The 19821-nt window shown below is 40.0% G+C and overlaps 1 protein-coding gene and 1 long non-coding RNA gene across 3 annotated transcripts in view; one reads left to right on the forward strand and one right to left on the reverse strand.

Moving 5' to 3' along the window:
• Positions 1-3735: 3735 nt before the first annotated feature.
• Positions 3736-4525, forward strand: LOC127535131 (uncharacterized). The gene is made up of 3 exons (XR_007943783.1): positions 3736-3755; positions 4171-4248; positions 4484-4525. It is a non-coding gene; the product is annotated as an uncharacterized LOC127535131 (long non-coding RNA).
• A 2144-nt stretch (positions 4526-6669) lies between these two features.
• il34 (interleukin 34) overlaps positions 6670-19821 on the reverse strand; it is a 51285-nt gene continuing 38133 nt past the window's right edge. Inside the window, exons 6-9 of one of the 2 annotated variants that reach the window (XM_022218574.2) lie at positions 15584-15691; positions 15149-15332; positions 12066-12149; positions 6670-7009 (exon numbers count right to left, since the gene is read on the reverse strand). In XM_022218574.2, coding sequence (XP_022074266.1) covers positions 12097-12149; positions 15149-15332; positions 15584-15691 — 345 coding nt within the window. In that variant the 3' untranslated portion in view covers positions 6670-7009; positions 12066-12096. The remainder of the gene's footprint in view (positions 7010-12065; positions 12150-15148; positions 15333-15583; positions 15692-19821) is intronic. The other variant, XM_022218573.2, reaches the window with a different exon arrangement.

Genomic DNA, 19821 nt, shown 5'->3' on the forward strand with positions numbered 1-19821 from the left:
GAGGGAGAATGGACGGGTGGTTTACTTACAAGAGACACATCTCACTCCATCTGAGCATGAGAAATTAAAGAAGATGGGATTCTCATAGTGTTTTCCTCTAGTTATAAAACAGGACGTAGGAGAGGGGTAGTAATTTTAATATCATCAAAAGTGGCTTTTGAACAAACTTCGGAGTTAGTAGATAAGGAAGGGAGATTTGTTGTAGTGTCAGGCCAAGGTAAACACTTTGCACATCTATCAAAAAAACAGGTGCGTGGAGGAAAAACAGACCATAAAGTTGCAAAAAAGAGGCCCCCGCACACTGTCCAACTTGCAATATATCCTTTATTGTTGTGACGTTTCGGTACTAGACCTTCATCAGACAAACATTTTTTAGTTCATGAGAAGCCATCTTAAATAGGGAGTGGCTGTTCCTCCACAGCCAATCCCATTCACACATGCAATCAAATATCATTAGCCCTATTTAAAACAAAAAACACAGAACAATGAATTACAAACAAGCATACAAGTCTGTTCTGGCTAAGCCCAACTCCCAAAGGAACATAAAATAATTTGAAAGAATTCTATAATAACCATCAGGGGCTCAAAAAAACAATGAAAATGTATACATATACAAAGATGAACACAATCAACAGGTCATATGATTAGATAAACTCATGATATATGTGCATATTTCATATTTATCCAGAGGTGGTTAAAACTAGACAGGATCTTCCACTCAAAACAAATAGGACGTTAGAATTCATGCTTCAGCACAACATCAAACACAAGATCACAGAAACATATTTAACAACAGTTCATCATTTAAGCCCTTTGGGGTCAATGTTTGGAGGGTATAGATCCAGTAAGCCTCACGCTGTTTTAGTAGCTTGTCGTGGTCACCTCCCCAAAGTGGCGGGTTTACCTGTTCAATGCCACAGAAACGTAAAGAGGAAATGTCATGATGAGCATCATTAAAATGTACGGCCACGGGATAATCCCGGTCATTCCTACGTACAGAGCTTTTATGTTCACTTATCCTATGTTTAAGTTTTCTTGTGGTTTTTCCCACATAGGCCAGACCGCAAGGACAGCGTATCAAGTAGATCACGTGTGTAGATGCACAGGTGATAACACTGTTGATGGAATATAATTTGCCTGTGTGAGGATGCGGAAGGTCCTTTGTAGTGTCAGGCAAAATAGATGATGTTTTAGTAACTTTTTGTAATGTCTATACGCCCCCTGGGAGTGATTTTGCATTTTACAGGAAGATGTTCGATTTAATGATGGGGGATAAAGGCATGTTGTTTACGTTTGCAAAAAGATATTTTTGTGAAGCTATGGGCCAACTGGGTTAAATATGTCAAACCCATTCAGACAGACTTTGTGGAGGTGAACTAACAGTCTTGGCAAATTGCATTTTTTTTTCCTTCTGCCTGTCGTGACTGAAAGTGTTGTATTTTTGGTTTACTTCAAAGTACACTATACTCTCCCATGTTATTGTTTTGTTATTTCTTCACACTTAAAGAAGAAAAAGAAAAGACTGGATTGTAGAGGAGTCTTGATTGCTCCTCTATGTGTGAGATCTGTTCCAATGTCTGCATTTCAGATCTGAAAAATAAAGAATTTCAAAAAAGAAATATGTGAACAGGTGAGTCCACCACTTCATCCATCAATCCATTCTCTATACACCGCTTTATCCTCACTAGGGTCAACGGGGGGTGCTGGAGCCTTTCTCAGCTGACTCGAGCGAAGGCAGGGGACACCCTGGACAGGTCGCCTGTCTGTCACAGGGCTACATATACAGACAAACAGTCACACTTGCATTCACACCTACGGACAATTTAGAGTAAACAATTAACCTCAGCATATTTTTGACTGTGGGAGGAAGCCAGAGTGCCCGGAGAAAACCCACGCATGCACAGAGAGAACATGCAAGCTCCATGCAGAAAGATCCCAGGCCCAGGCTGGGATTTGAACCGGGGATCTTCTTGCTGCAAGGCGACAGTGCTAAACCACTACCCCGCTGTCTACCACTCATTCAAATTGTTCATATGAATTTTTTATCACATGTCTGTGTTATGTTACAATATTAAATCTGTGGTCACCTCAGACACCAGCCACCATTAAATGGTTTTATTTTACATATTTATTTTAAAGACTCAATAAGGAATTGACAAACTTGAGCCTTCTGGAGCTTTAAACTCCTACCATTAGTTTTAAATTCCTTTAAAAACACAAAATAAAATAAATGTATGTCTTAATTCTTCACACATTTTATGTATTTATTCTGATAATGTCAAAGAACTGCTTGTATAACCTAAACCAAAAAAAAACAATTGGTTGCAAGGACATTTTAAAAGCAGCAATAAAATGAACCAAGTTTGTTGTGTTTTTAAAATCTTTGTTGTCATAAGAGAACATTCTAGAATCTTTAAAGAGGTGAAGGAGGTGAAAACTCTTCAGTTTGCTGAGGAGTTCTTGAGAGAAAGGTCACAGCATTTTGTGAAGAGATCAAACTACGACCACAATGTTCTCCTGTATAGGAAAACGCAGAAAGGTCAGTATCTGATTCTCTGTTGTCTACACTGTTCATTTGATTTCATGGATTGAGATGATTTGCACAGAACTGTGACAATCTTCATCGTGTTTGTTGATATTTTCTGTTTTTCAGTTAGGTATGTGTGTGTGACATTTCCTCACAAGTGATTTTCTATCTGTTTAACAGGAAAAGTTAAGTAATCAGGATTCCCCTGATGGTCCAACCACCACAGTCTCAAGTCCAGCTGAAAAAACCCCAAAAGACTTGGTAGGTTTGGGCAGAATGGCTACTGTCATGTCAAGGTACGTTTTACTGATTATTGTTCTACAATTTACTGTTATATTCCACATTTCCCTGTTTTGTTAGTTCAGATAATGGGTAGAATCATAGAAAAAATATATATATTTTAATGTTATTTTTGAATAGTTTCAGTATTCTATCTTTTTTTTTTCAAACTTGATCAAAATGTCTGGGTGTTTTTGCTGCCAGATTTTGCCATTTTAAAGTTTAACAAGCTAAATATGTCAAATTAACCAGTTGAATCAAAACAATGCAGTATGTTGTCTGTCTCGGCTCTCTTAAACAGTTATTTTTTTTGTATTTGTATCCTGCAGACAACCAGGAATCAAGTGATTCAACTGATTCCAATAGAAGACACGGACGAGATGTATGAAATTCTCTTTCTTTCTGTTCCCTTTTAAATTGATTGAACACATTATATGGTGTTATTTCCATTTTGTTCACTCCATGCAGTACAATTATAGCTGTGTTTCCTTTATATCAACAGTGTTGACACCGGCTGTAAGGACTTGTCTCCTAAAATCCGGTCTTTGAGATGGCCATAGCAGAAAGGTATGAAAGTCTTTTACCGTCTGTTGCTGTTTGAAACTGATCATTTCAGGTGGCTGCTTTTCCACCATCTCAGATTTTGTTCAGAGTTTATTTAATTGTCATTTTAAACTAAGTTGTGTGAAATATGTTGACTAACATAACAGCTTAACAGCACTAGAAAATGTATTATTTTCTGTATAAAAGGTGACCTAGCTGAGTCTAGGTGAAGCTAATAATCTGTGTTTTCCCTTTATTACCAGTATCAACGAAATGGACCAGGAGGTTTCACCCGCCACCACCACATGCAGGGACGGCAGCAAGAAAGATTGCATGGACAGCGACAGAGACGACGGAGGAGAAGAAGACACCGTGGTGGCGCCGGTTTTTGTCATGTTTCCTTAAGGTATGTTTTACATCGCTAAAATTTTGCAAGTATTATCATTATTTTCCCATCTAAAAAAATGATGTAGCTGACTCAAGGTTAAGTTCACAACATTTATGCTTTGTCATCTTGTTGTGATTGAAACTTGCTAGCTTAAATTCTTTGCTCGTGTTCCAGGCTGTGAAGCCATTTTAGGAGTTGAATATCTACAGAATATTTCACAGATGTTAGTTTTGGGTCCCAAATAACAAATAAGTAAATTTTGAACAAAATGTGAGAGTTCAGCAAAATGTTTCCAAAATTTTGACTGATCTGACACAGACTGACTGTGAACATATTAAAGATTTGCTTTTACTTGATCAAATCAGCAAAGGTCCAGTCATTGTCGCAGAGATCATGAAGTCAACTAAAATCTGTTGTTTCCCTTTATTACCAGTGTCAACGAAAAGTACCAGGTTTCACCCGCCACCACCACGCCTGAAATCCCTGTTTTTGAGACGGCCATAGCAGAAAGGTATGAAAGTCTTTTACTGTCTGTTGCTGTTTGAAAACTGATCATTTCAGGTGGCTGCTTTTCCACCATCTCAGATTTTGTTCAGAGTTTAATTGTCGTTTTAAACTAAGTTGTGTGAAATATGTTGACTAACATAACAGCTTAGCAGCACTAGAAAATGTATTATTTTCTGTATTAAAGGTGACCTAGCTGAGTCTAGGTGAAGCTAATAATCTGTGTTTCCCTTTATTACCAGTATCAACGAAATGGACCAGGAGGTTTCACCCGCCACCACCACTGCAGGGACGGCAGCAGTTAAGATTGCATGGGACACGACGGAGACGACGAGGAGAAGAAGACACCGTGGTGGCGCCGGTTTTGTGATGTTTCCTTAAGGTATGTTTTACATGCTGAGAGAGATTTCAAAGGCAAACACAATTGTCTTTTTCAAACCAATTTTGGCAGCAACTTTGTAAAATAAACACAGTTATCACAATAGTAACGAGGGGACAGGGGGAATGTTACACCATAAACTGACTGAACCAGCATGTCAGAGTTTGCAGGCGATGAAAGCAGGCGCATCGAGATAAACCACATGTAAAAAAATAGTGAGGGCATAAAGCATATGAAACTTAACTTTAAGACTAATAATACATATATCAAATCAAAACCTGTGTTGTACTCCTTTGCCCGTGTTTTTCTAACAAATACATTCTGATCTCTAATGTCAAAGCAGGCCTAAGCCTCAACTTTATATCCTTCAATGAAGAGCTGATAAAGCAATGATCAGATAAAACACCAAATCTGATGGAGTGGCCTTGTCAGAAGGAAGTGTTATTTATTTATTGGTCATTCAAACGCCTCCCACAAGGCCGACCGCGTCCTCTACATTGCACTATTATTGAACATCCCACAGTGGATTAAGTCACACAGAAAAAGAACATGGCACTCGACTTATCAACACCATCAAAAATCAAGTGAAGCATGTACTGTAAAATAAAACCACACGTTAAAACATGCAGGCAGTTTTAGTCGAACAAGAAAAGACCAAGGGTGCACTGAAATCCTGACATTTACTGATGGCCTTTGGGTGTCGCCTGAACCCTTGAAAACCACTGAGCAAATCCAACTGAACTAACCAACAGAGTAAACATGTGCGTCTTGTCCGAAATTTGATAAATACTGTAAAAATGCAGTACTAAGGTGCTTTAAAAATGTTCTGGTGGCAGATCGAGTCATGTTTTCCTTTCATTTGTCACCTGTTTGTATGTGGCTGCTGCACTGTATGAGTGGAGAAAAAAAAAGAAAGAACAGAAGGGCTGACAGAACCTAAGTAGCTTCTAGGACAGACGGCCGGATGGGTAATACTGATTTGCTTTGAGGTATAATCTCAGTCTGAACATATGGTTGGGGTCAAACGGTTTGAGAAGCGTAAATCATTTCAATCTCGAGAATAATCCACTCAATGCTTGTGGTTTCAACTGCGCCAAGCTCAGGTTCTGATTTCATCTTTACAGCTTTTCATAGTTGAAATTCCACTGAAAACACCCCCAAAACCAGACTGTGGTGCCAATTTTGTGTCAAGAAAAATGTAAACCCATCATCTTTTCATCAACATCTCCTGCAAAACTATTGGTCAAATACCTGCAGCTGCTTATTTATAAAGATTCAGGGCCATTTTATGAAGTTAATAAATTCTAACTGTGATGTCATTTGAAATGCTAATGGTCACTCTTTAAGCTCTGTGCATGTAATAACTCATAATGGTGATAAAAGCCCACAACAGATATACAATGAATACAGAATGCTTGGACGGAGGGAGATGATTGGATGTCATTATTTGTCTCCAGGTTCAACTCTTGTTATTTGTGCAGGATAAACATAAATGTGTGTGTGACAGGGCAAAAATGAACATACTTGTTTGACCGCTTTTTGGTTACGCAATTTGGGCAAACAGCGTAAAAATCAACAACTGAAGAGAAAGAGAAGACAGCAGTTACCAGTTTGCGTTTAGGGTTGGACTTCATTTACATACTGCTCCTTCAGCTTGCTGCAGTTTGAAGAAGAGAAGTCTGGCTAATGTACAAAGTCTTTGGATGTTTCCCAGTGTAATCCAATGTTAAGTCTCTGTTGTTGGTCTCTGTGATGAAACCGGGCAGATCCACTGGAGCACGACGCAGGCTTTTTGAGATTTGGCAAAGTCACAGCAGTGGAAATTAAGCCTTTACGGAGAAGAATGAAGTAGCTTGCGCCTGCTTCTTAAAGAATCCATTTTAAAAATGAATATGTTGATCATACACCAGTTTAGGCAATATATGTGAACATAAAGAAATCTCTTCCAAAACTAGTAAGCAAAGTGACACACCATCAATTCTGAGAAATGCAGAAAACTTGAAGGTTCCTGAACTGGTAAATCTGATGAGTTGAAGCTTTTTGCTCGAAAAAGTCCATGCGCTCATGAAGCCATCACAAAAGCTGCTACTGCACCTATAACTTCCGTGTGCTTTGGCCGACGGAGCCTTGTCAGGGTTTCGTCATCCAGACAATCTTGGCCCCGTCTGGCACATTTGGGAAAGACGTATTGATGTTCACAAATCGGGACTGAACTTTCTTGTATCAGAGTGGATTGTCCTTTTACCCCTCTAACCCTATCCCTCTCCAGTTCAAGGGCGATAATAATCCCTAATTATTATCAATAGGGACGTCGCTCCGCTGGCTTCTTCTCAGCTTTCGGGCTTTAAGTCTTTCTTCCTACCCTTCCTCCAATGGGAAATGTCACAATCTGCAAAACAGATGACAGGAGAAACTGCATTAAACATGTACAACTTCATTTATCTCTCACTGCTCACATCTGATTGATTAACTCCAATAAATTCTATTGACTGACCGCATGTTTTACTGTCGCATTACGGGCATTAATCATTTCTCTGTCTCTCCATATGGGCATACAGTATGAGCGATGGGACCACAGCTACTAAATCCGGACTTTTCTCTCAGGTTTCACCTTTCTGAAGGACGTGCAGCTGTACTTAATAACCAGCACCGTGTTGGAGATTTACAATTAGATTGTAACTACACCGCAGACACTTGGAGCCCTGCTGTAGCCTTTTAAACTAATACTATCTGACTAGTTTCCAAACCACACACAGACCTCCTGAAACAGGCTTTATCAAGTTATGATTCACAAGAAATATGTTTTTTGGCTCTTGCAAACTAAGCAAAATTATATATAAAATAAATGTTGGTTTTTAGGGTTATTTCTGCATGATGAAGCCAAGTGTAAGGAGACTTCAACATCTTAGGAAACACATATTTGCTGTATAACTAAGAACTACACTTGCAGTTCAATCAATTGTAACATTAGGGGATAAATATGTGTTGTTCAAGCATATGGTGTCTCTACAATAGACGTTATGAATTGACGAAGGACGACTATATCAGGCAGATCAAGAGTGGGGACCAGAAGTCACAAGTTCACCATTTGTATTGCGTAGTACCACCGAGTTAGTGAGGTTGAAATGTCGTACAGCTCTTCCTAAAGGCCATGGCAAAGTTGGCAAACATTTTTTGGGGACAGGATCATGTTGTTGGAGACTCAGTCCATTAAGAGAATAACACAGATGTTGGATGGGTGGCATGTCTGGAAGGTCTGTTGGAAATGGTTGGATGGGAACGTTTTCAGCTGCTACTTTAATAAACATGCGTCGTCTTCTTTGAACATCAAGTGATGGCAGCAAATGAACAGGATTTCATACTGATATCATTGGGTGGCCAGACGTGTTCTTCATTCATGGCATATCCCCAAGTATTACTGTCACTCCACCTCCATGGACAACTTTCCTTACATTTGTTTTGTACACCTGAATACAAGATCTATCAGGTAAAACGACCGTCCTCCATCTTCCTAGCGTCAAACGAACAGGAGTGGTCGCCTGTTGAAGCTGTATAAAGCCTTGGTGGGGCTGAAGAAATCAAACTAGCTTCCCTAAGCTGACTCCTCTTTCATTATAATCTCTGGTTGTAACAATTTAATCTCTGGACGCAACGATCCTGCATCCTCTAGCAGATTGTCTCTCGTAACACACGGTCTGGACCAATTTTTTAGACAACAAATGGAGGAGTTGTGGACATGCAAGTGTCTGGCCATAGCTCCAACTTACATACAGGCATCCAGCACGCCAGCAGCCACTTCTGGTCTTTTTCTTGTCATCCGTGACCTCTTGTCATGTGAATAAAACTGCATTTTAAGATGTTTTTTATTTTTATAGTCACTGGTGAAAGGACTGACTCGTCATGCGATCTGCTCATTGTTCTTTGAAGCCACATCTGACAAGGGTTTGGATGAACTCTGTGGTGGAGAATGTGCCATAGTTCACAAACTTTTTGGGCAAGATTGGCTAAATTTAACACTTTGAAATCATTTAAATAGATATGCCATTTTTAACTTTTCCTGTAAGTCAGCAAAATGCAGCATTTGCATGTTTCGTTTTGTATTTTTGCTCACTATACGAGGGAGGATTGATACCACTTTCATGTTGTGGGCTAAATATAAAGCTGAAAGGCTTAGCTAAGCATAAAGACAGAAAACTTTGCCCAAAGGTAATAAATCTTTACAGTAGCACAGTAAATAACATGTTTTATTTAGTTGGTTTATTCTTTTAAAAAACAGAAGCATAAAAAGCACAAGTTTGCTGTTTTAAAGATGTCTTGTTTTTGGCTGAGACTCGTTGCCAACCAAGTCCAGGAAGACCCAGGCAATGTCAAGAAATAGTCCATAACATAAAATACTAATAGCTAAGCTTTACAGGTGTTAGCAGGCAGGTTTTGTTATCTTCACACGCTATTTTATTTTGCTAAGCTAAGCAAACTAGCTGCTGGTTTCAGCTTCAAATAAACAAATAAGTATACTTCCCAAAATGTTGAATTATTTCCTTATCATTCTCACATCCTAATTTAAATCCTTAACTGTACTTTTAGGTTTGATATAGATGGATTGCAAGAGTTTTTTTTTGTTGCATTTTTTTTTTTTTGCAAAACGTGTTGGTTTGGGTCGTTTTTAAGCAGGTACGAGAATCACTTTATAGATTCTCAGTCATCCATGTCATTGTTTTCAGTAGAGGACAATATCTTCTTTGTCTTTTTTATTTCTAGAACAATTACTAAAGTGCTAAGTGCTTGTATTGAAGCACTTAGGAGCTCTGGCATAGTTATTTCAAGTGGTTTGTTTGACTGTTTTAAATAATAGCAGCCCTTGACCCCTAACTGAGAGGCAAGACAAACACACAGCGGTAGCTACCTAAATTATGGTATCATTATCACTGGCTGAACCGTGTCGAGTCTTAAAGATGGACGGTGGGAAGGTAATTTTGCTCCAGGCGTGTATTTTAACATTTGTATTTTCTGTTCTACAATAAAAATTTACTGCAAAAAGAGAACATTTAGAGCTGGAAATGCCCCCCAGTGTATTCGGTGCTCAAACGATTATGGGATTTTGGCTAAACTTTCACTTTAACACCCACTTGAGATCCAAAGTAATGTGGCACCAGTCGCTCAAAGAATGCAGCAACCTTGTGCAATCCAGATGTGAGGGCCTCAAACAGCAGACACTATACACTGACACATCCTTACAATAACGGATTACCTTGTGTATGAACATATGGCCGGGGCAGCGCAATTACAGCACATGCATACATGCATATTAGTGAGAGCTCTGCTTTACTTCCAGCACACATATTGAATTCTGCATATGAGCCTCAATGATCTTTATTGATATGCTGTCACTTATCCATATAGGTTTTTTCGTTTTGTTTAAAGTATATTTATGGCATTTTATATGAAGCCCTAGTGATATATTTCCACTGCGTGCACAGAAGTCTGCAATTCTTCCCAAACCTGAATAGCTTTTAAGAATCTACTTGTCCTTACATGATTGATGTCCCATTTATTCTGCACTGCTTCCATGTTTTAGATATACACACTTTCAAGAAAGTTAACTGGCTGGGAGAAGGGCTGCATTTAGCACTATTTCATTGTTGATTAATCTGTTCGTTATTGTCTTGATTAATTGATTAGTTATTTGGTTCATAAAGTATCTGAAAATGGTGAAAAGTGTTGATTAGTGTTTCCCAAAGCTCCAGATCACGTCATCAAATGTCTTGATTTGTCTGCAACCCAGAGATATTCTGTCATAGAGGAGGAAAGAAACCAGGAAATATTCAAGAGTAATGAGAATTTCTACATTTTTTTCCTCAAGATCTATTCAAACTGTTTCAGTTATCAAAATTGTTGGTCAATAATTTATAAGCTCACACCTAACTGATTAATCATTGCAGCTCCAACTGATACTAAAGATATATGAGGATGTAAAGTATGGTCACCAGTAGGCTGAAGACAACAACAACGGCAATGGTGGAGAAATTTAATAAGAAACTCAGCTTTTACAGCTTTTCCTTCCATCGTATCGGCATAAATGATTTGTAATCTTCCTGGGAGATTCTATGTTTCTGCCCTTTGTCAGTTTTTAAATACTTGTTAAATGATTTTTCTTAGTAGAACAGACACAAAGTAAGTGTCAAAATAGAAAACGTCTCAAATTTAAATGGTGTCTTTACGAATCCTGAGGCTCTATGAATCCCCTTTACACAGAGACAAGGGGAAAATAATGAGAAACTGATGGCTGAAAACAGAAACAAAGAGTTTCTGGATGTTTCTAAGATCAGTTGTAGGCCGAGCTGTACTCGAACATTAAGTCACGCTCCCAGACACGTGGTCAGCACATATGTTGCCACCTAGCTTACAGGTAATTACTGTAGAATCAGTGTAATGGCTGCCTGGGGTGAATCAGGAAGGACAGCACAGGCCAGCTGTCAAATTTGCTTATATAATACAAGGGGGGAAAAAAATCTTGCCCAGTTTGAGCATATTGTTAAAAAGGCAATTAGCTGTTTTATGGGAGACATGTGCATGTGACTGTTTTTAGTTACTAACTAGTTACCAGGAAACCAGCAGAGATAAAGAAAGGTACTGATTATGGTCCATCAATTTAAAAAACAAGCTGGACTTTTTACGCAACATGTTTTTAAAATCTTATGCAAACGTGTTTCCTAGTGAGCTTCAGAGGCTTTGGGAAGAGCTAGGCTAGCTGATGTCCCATAGTTTCAGTCCTTGTTCGAAAACAACTGGTCTCTGGCTATAGCTTTGAATTGAGAAAGTGGTGTCAATCTTCTCAGTCAACTCTCAGCAAGGACGCAAATAAGTGTTTCCCAAACTGTCAAATATTTACAGTATGCAATGTTTTCTCAAAGCATTTTGTTTGTTTTAACATTTGTTGGAAGAGACTGAACAAGCTGACCAAGAGGGCCAGCTCTGTCCTGGGCTGCCCACTGGACTCTGTGATGGATCTGGGTGAGAGGAGGATGTTGACCAAGCTCTCATCCATCATGGACAACACCTCCCACCCACTGCACCGGACTGTAGTGGAGCTGAGCAGCTCCTTTAGCACGAGACTCAGACACCCTCAGTGCAAGAAGGAGCGCTACCGCAGGTCCTTCATCCCCACTGCCATCAGACTGTATAACACTACTGTGTAGTTGTTATTATGTGCAATATTTATTATCTTGTTCTTGCACTTTCGTGACTTTTGCACTCCTGTTTTTTGTTTTTGTTTCTAAGAGCCCTGTAATGTTAAATTTCTCCTTTGTGAGATTAATAAAGTCTATCTTATCTTATCTTAGCTATCAACAGCAAAATGATCTGTCACCTGTGGCAATCACATCCAGCAAAAAGTCCAATTATTGCATTCCGTCTGCATAAGACTACCTGCCTGTCTGACTACCTACCTGCCTACTTGCGCGCACTCTGCCCTTGCACTCATTGCACGTCATCGTAGTCTTCCACCAGGCTAGGCGGACACATTGCTACACCTAGTGGGCAGATAGCACAAAGACGGCAGTCAAAATGCAGCCACATTACACATGTCCGCCAAACCTACAACATGCATGATGATCCTGTCCATTACTATCTGTGCATTTGATGGTATCTCATGTCAATTTATATCAGCTTTTAATGGGATGTTTTTTTAGTTTTAATGCGCTGTGGTCCGCTATCTCTCATAGCTAGTTGTAGTGCTTTTATGTCTGTTGTGAGCTTCAAAATCTAGCATACTCTTTCTTTTTTGACAATCCTTCCGACTCCAGCTTTAAAACATGAGCGAGTTATCCCAGAGCACTTCAAAAAGCTCTATCTGACCTGTGTGTGACACTGTCCAGCTTTACCAAAGAGGCAGTTCAAACAGGAGTGGAAATTGTGTTATTGATGTCTTACTTATGTAAAGTGACCACTCCCGAAGGACTCTTAAAAAAGAGCAAGACTTAGCTTTGTTTGGTACTTAGCTGAAGCAATGTAATTCTGTAGTGTAGCAGTCATGTATTTGGAAATACAACATCCCTGTGAAAGTCACAAACATGGATTAACCCATGTAAAAATGTCATATGAGGATTTACTGTATGAAAGACTTGTCATTTCTTTCTTACAGGGGTTTAAGGAGCTGGACTGAAGCCCACATAAGGCACATAAAATTGTAACGTGACTTTTTTGCTGAACACTCTCACATGAGTTCAGTCGTCACATGTTAGGGCCTCTCAAACAGGTAAGTGCAGTCACGTCCTCATATATCACTTTGTGGTAACCACATGAAGACAGATTAACTGGTGTGGAAGATATCATATGAGGATTTAATGTATAAAAGGTTTGTAATCACAAAAAGGTATTCAACTTGCAGTTAAACCAGGATATAGGTATTATATAAAAGATAGACGGATCCTCCAGGTCTGAAAAGTGAAGCCAAGGCAGAAGAAGTGAGTTAAACCTGCATTCTGTCTAACAGCCAGCAGAGGGCGACTCCTCTGGTAGCTTAAAGAATTCCAGTTGCATAGAAGTCTATGAGAAAATCAGTTTGTCTTGATCTGTTACCTTGGTAAACATTTTTCTAATGAACGAGTTTATGGTCTTAATCGCAGGTTTCAAGATTTTTTTGAATACATCATGATGTTCATCTTGTAAACTAGGGTCCCATTTAGAGGAAAATAGGTGATAAAGCATGTTTTAGGAGTCCTGTCTTGGGTTCTTGAGTCAGACCCACTGCTTGCTCATTACTCCTGTTATCAAAACACCGTGATTGTGGTTGCTCAATTCCAAACTTGAGACTTCAAACAGTAGTTCACAAAATAGTGCATGACAAAACAATGGCTACATCTAGCTTTTATATGCAGCTATGACCCAGCACCACTGGTGCCTCCAATAAATATTTTTAAAGAGCCCATCTAATGCACATTCACAGGTTAATAATTTTAATTTTTATGTCTACTCGAATATGTTTGCAGGCTTTAAAGGTCAAAAAACACATCTTTTATCTATACCGGACATTACTGAAACACGAGCCGGGGGACGAGCCGAATATTCGGTTTGTAACATCTGATGGCGGGGGACTGACAGACGGATGGACGGACAGACGGAACGTGACAGAACGGAGCGAGCCGCACATTACGATTGACTCGCAACGTCCAATGGAGGGAGGGTGCATGAACTAATGAGCCGAATACCGATGTGCGACATCGTCCAACGTGGGGGTGGGATCTGAATATTCGGATCTCAAAATAAGTATTCGGATACCACCGTAATGACCGACTATTCGGATATCTGGATATTGGGGTCCAGCCCTAAGGACTTCAAACAAGGTCTTTTGGACAGGTGAAAAAGCAGTTTTTTCTGCAGAAGATCATTAGTCTAGCCGCGCTAGACAACCCACAGCAACGAATTTAATTCTCTGCCAGGGTGGGTCTAGTTACCCTCCATAAGGCTCGAGGTTGGATGCTCCTAAAACTGGCCGGACGAATCACCATGAAGTGTAGAGTCAGAAGGCGGGCGTAACTAAGTGACGACAGAGGCGCGACGATTCTGACAGAAACAACCGGAAACAACTAGCCTAGCCGCGCTAGACAACACACGGCAACAAATTTAATTCTCTGCCAGGGTCGACAACAAAAACGACAACAGTCGTTGAGCTCCATTAGCACCGACTCTGAATAATCTTTCTGTTAACATGTCTGTAATATACTTGAGCTTACACCTACAACTAAATCTCTTAAGTTGCTGCATGAATCACAAAGCCTGTGACATGTTTTGACTTCATTTAAGTAATGTTAAGATTTACTGCATTCCCATGATTTTGCGTTTCTTTTCCTGAAAAATAATTGTATTTTTGATTAGGAATTAGTATTAGATTTTGATTAGGAAATGTTTCTGCCAACTAGAAATTCAAGTATCTATGACGAATGTCTTTTCCGTGAGCAGATTCATATGACTCTGTAGGAATCTGGAGAAACAAAATTCATCAAAATGGCTTTGCAACGTTCTCCAGCATGACACAGAGCATCAAAGGCCTGGCTATGCTTTGACCAAAGGTGAAAAAAAGACATCTACCCGACATAACAGGGCTAAGAAACAAAAGTACTGTCCTGACTACCAATTAAATCCTGTTTGTGTCTCATGTGATCTAACACTTCCTGACAGACAAATTTGCATGTGATGTGAAAGAATGCACATCCAAGTCAAGATCCTCGAGTTTCACAAAATATGTAACTCTGTCTGAGGCAGATCATGGCTTCAAAGTCTTGGCTATTTCAAAATGTAGATGAAAAACAAAGGCTGGTGGCACCTTGGCTTCAAGATTCTGACATAACAGAATGTGCTTCCTGGGGATTTTCTGCCAGATGTCACCTCAGTGTAATAAATCTATTAAAATGCTGATATGGGGTGCCATTTTTTATGAATGACTCTTTGTTTTAAGTGGTTCATTACAGAGCCTGTGATAAGGAAAAGTTTCGCCTAGAGTGTCTCTGTGGGTTTTGCATGAGATACTCACAGTCCTGCGGAGCTTCTGTGCTGGCGAAGCACTCGCTGAAGAGGCAGAACATGGTGTGGCAGAAGTTGTCCAAGAGGGATTTTGGAGATGCAAATCGCCAGCTAGAGTCCGGCACTCTGTCAGGCTCTTCTGTTAAACCATCCCAAATGTCCTGGATTGTGTCTGGAAGCTCCTGCTGGAACACCTGGACACAAAAACACGCATATGAAAAGGACCGTTAGGTATTCTAAAGTACTTCTAAAAAAAAGTCACCTTGTCAAAAGAGGTAAATCATTCGTTCATTGCAAGATTTTCAAAATGTGATTTCATTGGCTTCTATGAGGTGATCTACACAATCTCATAAAAAAATAACAAAAACTTGAGCTATCTAAAAAGAGCAAAATTCATCATCCACCTATTCCCCACTGTGGTGCACATATGTGAGCTCTGTCCTACCTCAGCAGGATGAGACTCTACAAAGATTCCCTCAGCATCCCTGAAGCGTCTTTCAAACTCGGCGGTGTATGGACGCGAAGGATGTCTCTCTGGCATAACCCGGATGATCTGAAAAATTCAACTCTGGTTTAGTTTATGGTCTGTGTGCAACATATAGAGGTGGTGACTGTCTCTAGAGTAACAGCATGAGAGAATAAACACATTTGCAAATTAGCCACAAATCCCCCAACCTCAACATTTCCTTTACAGGCAGAATAGTTTGTGTACAAGAGATGCAACACAAACATAGTCCAGTTATAACCATTAGCCCACAGCAGCACTGTGAAATACACTAAATGGCTGTAACAAGCGGTTGTCAACTCGAGTAACACTATGTCCATTTTATGTCTCTCAAATGTTGTCTGCTCATGTCCGTTTCCACAGTTTAAAACTGGGATCAGCTATGTTCAAATCAATTTTTAACTCATCAGTTTTGGCACAACCTAAGTCTAACATTTTAATCACATCAGCCGTCACGTAGGTGTCGTAAATTAAAATATATTCTTCATAAATGCAGCACTAACAACCAACAACTGATCAAATTATGTCACAAAGTGAGTAAACTGGACATCTGTCTTGTGCTGACATTGCCATTTCAAGCCACAAACACATGATGCAGGCCGCAAGTGCAGCTGTAGCAATTAATACTGGCTTGATTAAACATATGTGCACTAGTCAGTGGTCATTAGGCATCACAGAAGGCTTTGTCATGGTGCCCCTTTACGAGCTAAACATCCATAATGCTCTTTGTTTGGCAACAAGAAACTGCCTGCTGTGTCTGGTCACTACAGTATGAAACAGGGAAAAGCTCCACTTGGTGTCACAACCAGGTACTACAGATAATCGTCAATACTTGAAGTGTGTATTATCTGGGAAAATGGTATCAGATTGGGAATGGAATTTTAAATGGCTAAATTTAGATAGTTTTGAGGCACTTTTGTGTTTACAGTGCAGTGTGGAAGGTCACTCAGTCTGTTCATATGCACAGGAGGCCTAGTTTCAAAGGCATGCACTAACATTTGTGAAGATACTTGACGGTTGGACCCGCTGTCAAAACATGGAACGGGAAATCTTAGATTGCAACACACAGAAAGGAAGTGCGTTACCTCACTCGATGCTAAGGACAGTATTGCTTCACAAACCATAAAACATAATTATTTTTGCTATATTAACGCTGTAGGTATGTATTTTGCATATTGCACCTTTATAGGTGTGCTGATAAATTGGATGACAGAAAATAAATCCTCCATCCTCAAATCTTTGTAAATGACTGGAATAAACAAAATTAAATACAATGTTGAGTAACTTGCACCTATCAAGTAGGATCAAACAGTCACATGTATGACAGAAAATAAGACCATGATGGGGAATTTTAATCATTTATCAGGCACTACAATGAACTTTACACCTCTGTCAGTGTTACTGACAAACCATATTAACAAATTTCAACACCAACCCTGAACAAAAAACTGATAGAAAGAGGGGTATTGTATTTCCACTGGCAGTGTTTGCAAGTATCAGCGTGTCTGTAACTGCTTTAATGTGCCAAGCACGTGAAAGAATTTCAGAACAGTTGTTTATTTTGATAGATCAGGGTGTGTGAGGGAAGAAAGTTAAGGCTCAGGACTGACTTCAACGTGGTGGTGGGGTTAACAACTGATGCTGCTTGTCTGAGACAGTGATGAGTTTGGTGTTTGTTTTGGACTGTTTACCAGTGGGAAGCTTTGCCATTCACTTCATGTTTATGAAATAAAGGCTGAACTGCTGGCACAATCAAAAGAAGCCCAAAACCTCATCTCATATCACCCCCACGGCATCTAAGAAGCTTGTTTCCCTCCTGGCTAAACAACAGCAAGGAACAGGAACCTCCTGCTGTCAGAAAACTGCAGCATGCAGGGCCACGCTCTAAGGTTGCAAGCCCAGTAGGCAAAAGGTAGGAATTGTTTTCCAATTTCCCACGGTTGGTTAAGTTACGTAACCAAGGTTGTGTTCCTTCGGCAAATAAATATCTCCTGACTCAAGCACAGCATGTTTTCCGAATGTTCACAACCAAGTGGAAACAAAATATTAACGAAAAATAACACTTTGAACCCCCAAATTACACCATATACCATCAACTGAAATTTGAAATGTGTGACTTTCGGTTTTGTTTGAAAAATCAACTAAATCTTAGCTTAAATCCCATAAAAAAATTATTCCTACATGTTTCATTTGAAACTTTGCCCAAAATAAAAAGCTTGCAATAACTAAACAGTGTAAAAAATAATAATAATAATAAAGAAAAAAACTCTGTGCTTCTAGGTGCAGTTCAGAATATATTAGTGACTCAGCGACAACAGTCACCTGGCATGAATTCAGGCAGTTTTGGGCCAAAATTGCAGGCTGTGCCAACACAATAGGACTGGGATGGAAGCAAAATAAAAATGTGAGAAGTAAAAATTCTATACTATGTAGAGTCACAATTTTTTCCAGTAACACTTAAAAATGTACATGATGATTCCAGTATTATTCAATATTTGGAAAATGGAAAACTGAAGAAATTTTTTTTCTTTATATTTGTGGCATTATAACTACATCATATTACAAAAAAGGCATTTCTGGATTCTCTCTACTTCTAGCCATGGCTGTGTTGTTTCCATAGAGATGCAGAACTCTAGAAGGCAGTAAAAAATTAGTCCACAATGAATAACAAGAGCAAAAAAAAAAAAATTCACAAACTGCTTTGGTTTCAGAGAGCTAAAAGCTCTGCACTTTTATATATTCAAGCTGAATCCTTTGTGAATTGTTAGTCGTGAGCCAAGAATCTGCTAACAGCTGCTCTAATGTGTTGCAGAAGGTTGGGCGGTATTGAGCAACTCTCACAGCTCCGAATAACTGTTAGGTGAAGTGTGCATGTCAAGAAATCTGTCATTAGTCATCATAAGATGTCCTGTCTGGTGACGTGTGATTGCAAATGAGTTGGCGAGAGAGAAACAAAACCAACGTTCAGGCAGCCGGAAGACTTTGCACATCCAGAGCATGGACAGCATTAACATTTGGTATCTAGACTCTGGCCTTGTCACTCCTCATAACGAAACAGTGAGCTCAACTCAGCAAGGAGCAACAACGCTGTATTCCAAGGAGGAAGCCAGTCTCTCAGGCTACAGGTGGATGCTGGGGGTGGAGGCGGGGCTGAACGGCATGTGCAGGCACGCAACACCAGAATAAAGTATAGTGTGTTCGGTAAGCGTTAGCAGTGTGTGGAGTTTGATATGGGAGCTTGACAGGTGACCGTCTGAACGAGCTGGCAGGCTTCATGTGCAGGATTTCAGGGGTTCAGGACCTGAGGTTTTGCCTTTTTGTTGACTTTATTAGGTAGGTTAATAGAGAGGCAGACAGGAAAGTAAGGAGAAGATTGTGGGGACGTGCAGTAAAAAGCTGCAGGTCCGTGAGCTGGAATCAAACCCAGGCCACTGCGTCAGGGACTATATGCTGTTTATGGGTTGTACACTGAACCAGTTGAGCTACCTGAGTGCCTGAGGTTTTAGAGGAAGTTTACAAGTTTCATTCCAGTCTGAGGTGATGTGAGACCATAGGCGTCAGTTTAGGGGGGGGCGGTGGGGACGTGTCCCCCCCACTTTTGGTCAGGGGTCATTTTGTCTCCAACACATTCAAATTCTTCACATGTAAGCCGTTGTAAACCCAGTTATTTTCAGTAGTATAGAAAATTCCGACGCTCCTGAACGCACCACCCGCACTCGGCCGAGAGTTGCACAGACATGCAGCACACCTTCGTGAGGTTAAAAAAAACAAACAAAAAAACGCGCAGATGCTAAATTAGCACCCGTGCCAAGTGGAAGCTCCGACCAGAGGCGTGCAGGGGCAAAATTTTGGCCCGGGAGAATTAGTACTATAGCGACCCACAGACCCCTCTACCCATATGTACCGATAGCTCAACAGCTTGAGCCTCTGCCTTTGGTGCGGAGGTTGTGAGTTCAAGCCCAGTTTGTGGCATTTTGCCGCCGTTGTTCGACATTTTCTCAAAGTGCTGTGGTCTCCATCCCCCCACTTTTAAAAACAAACTGACACCCTTGTGTGAGACACGTTATCTGAAGGCAAATGTGAGAGATCGATCACTGGTCAGCGAAGCGTTGATTATACTCCCTTACAGACACATACATAGACGGCTGCAAAGTTACACAGTTTTTGCTACTGTGCTA

This window comes from Acanthochromis polyacanthus, chromosome 8 (genome assembly GCF_021347895.1).
Source record: "Acanthochromis polyacanthus isolate Apoly-LR-REF ecotype Palm Island chromosome 8, KAUST_Apoly_ChrSc, whole genome shotgun sequence".
Taxonomy (NCBI): Eukaryota; Metazoa; Chordata; class Actinopteri; family Pomacentridae; genus Acanthochromis; species Acanthochromis polyacanthus.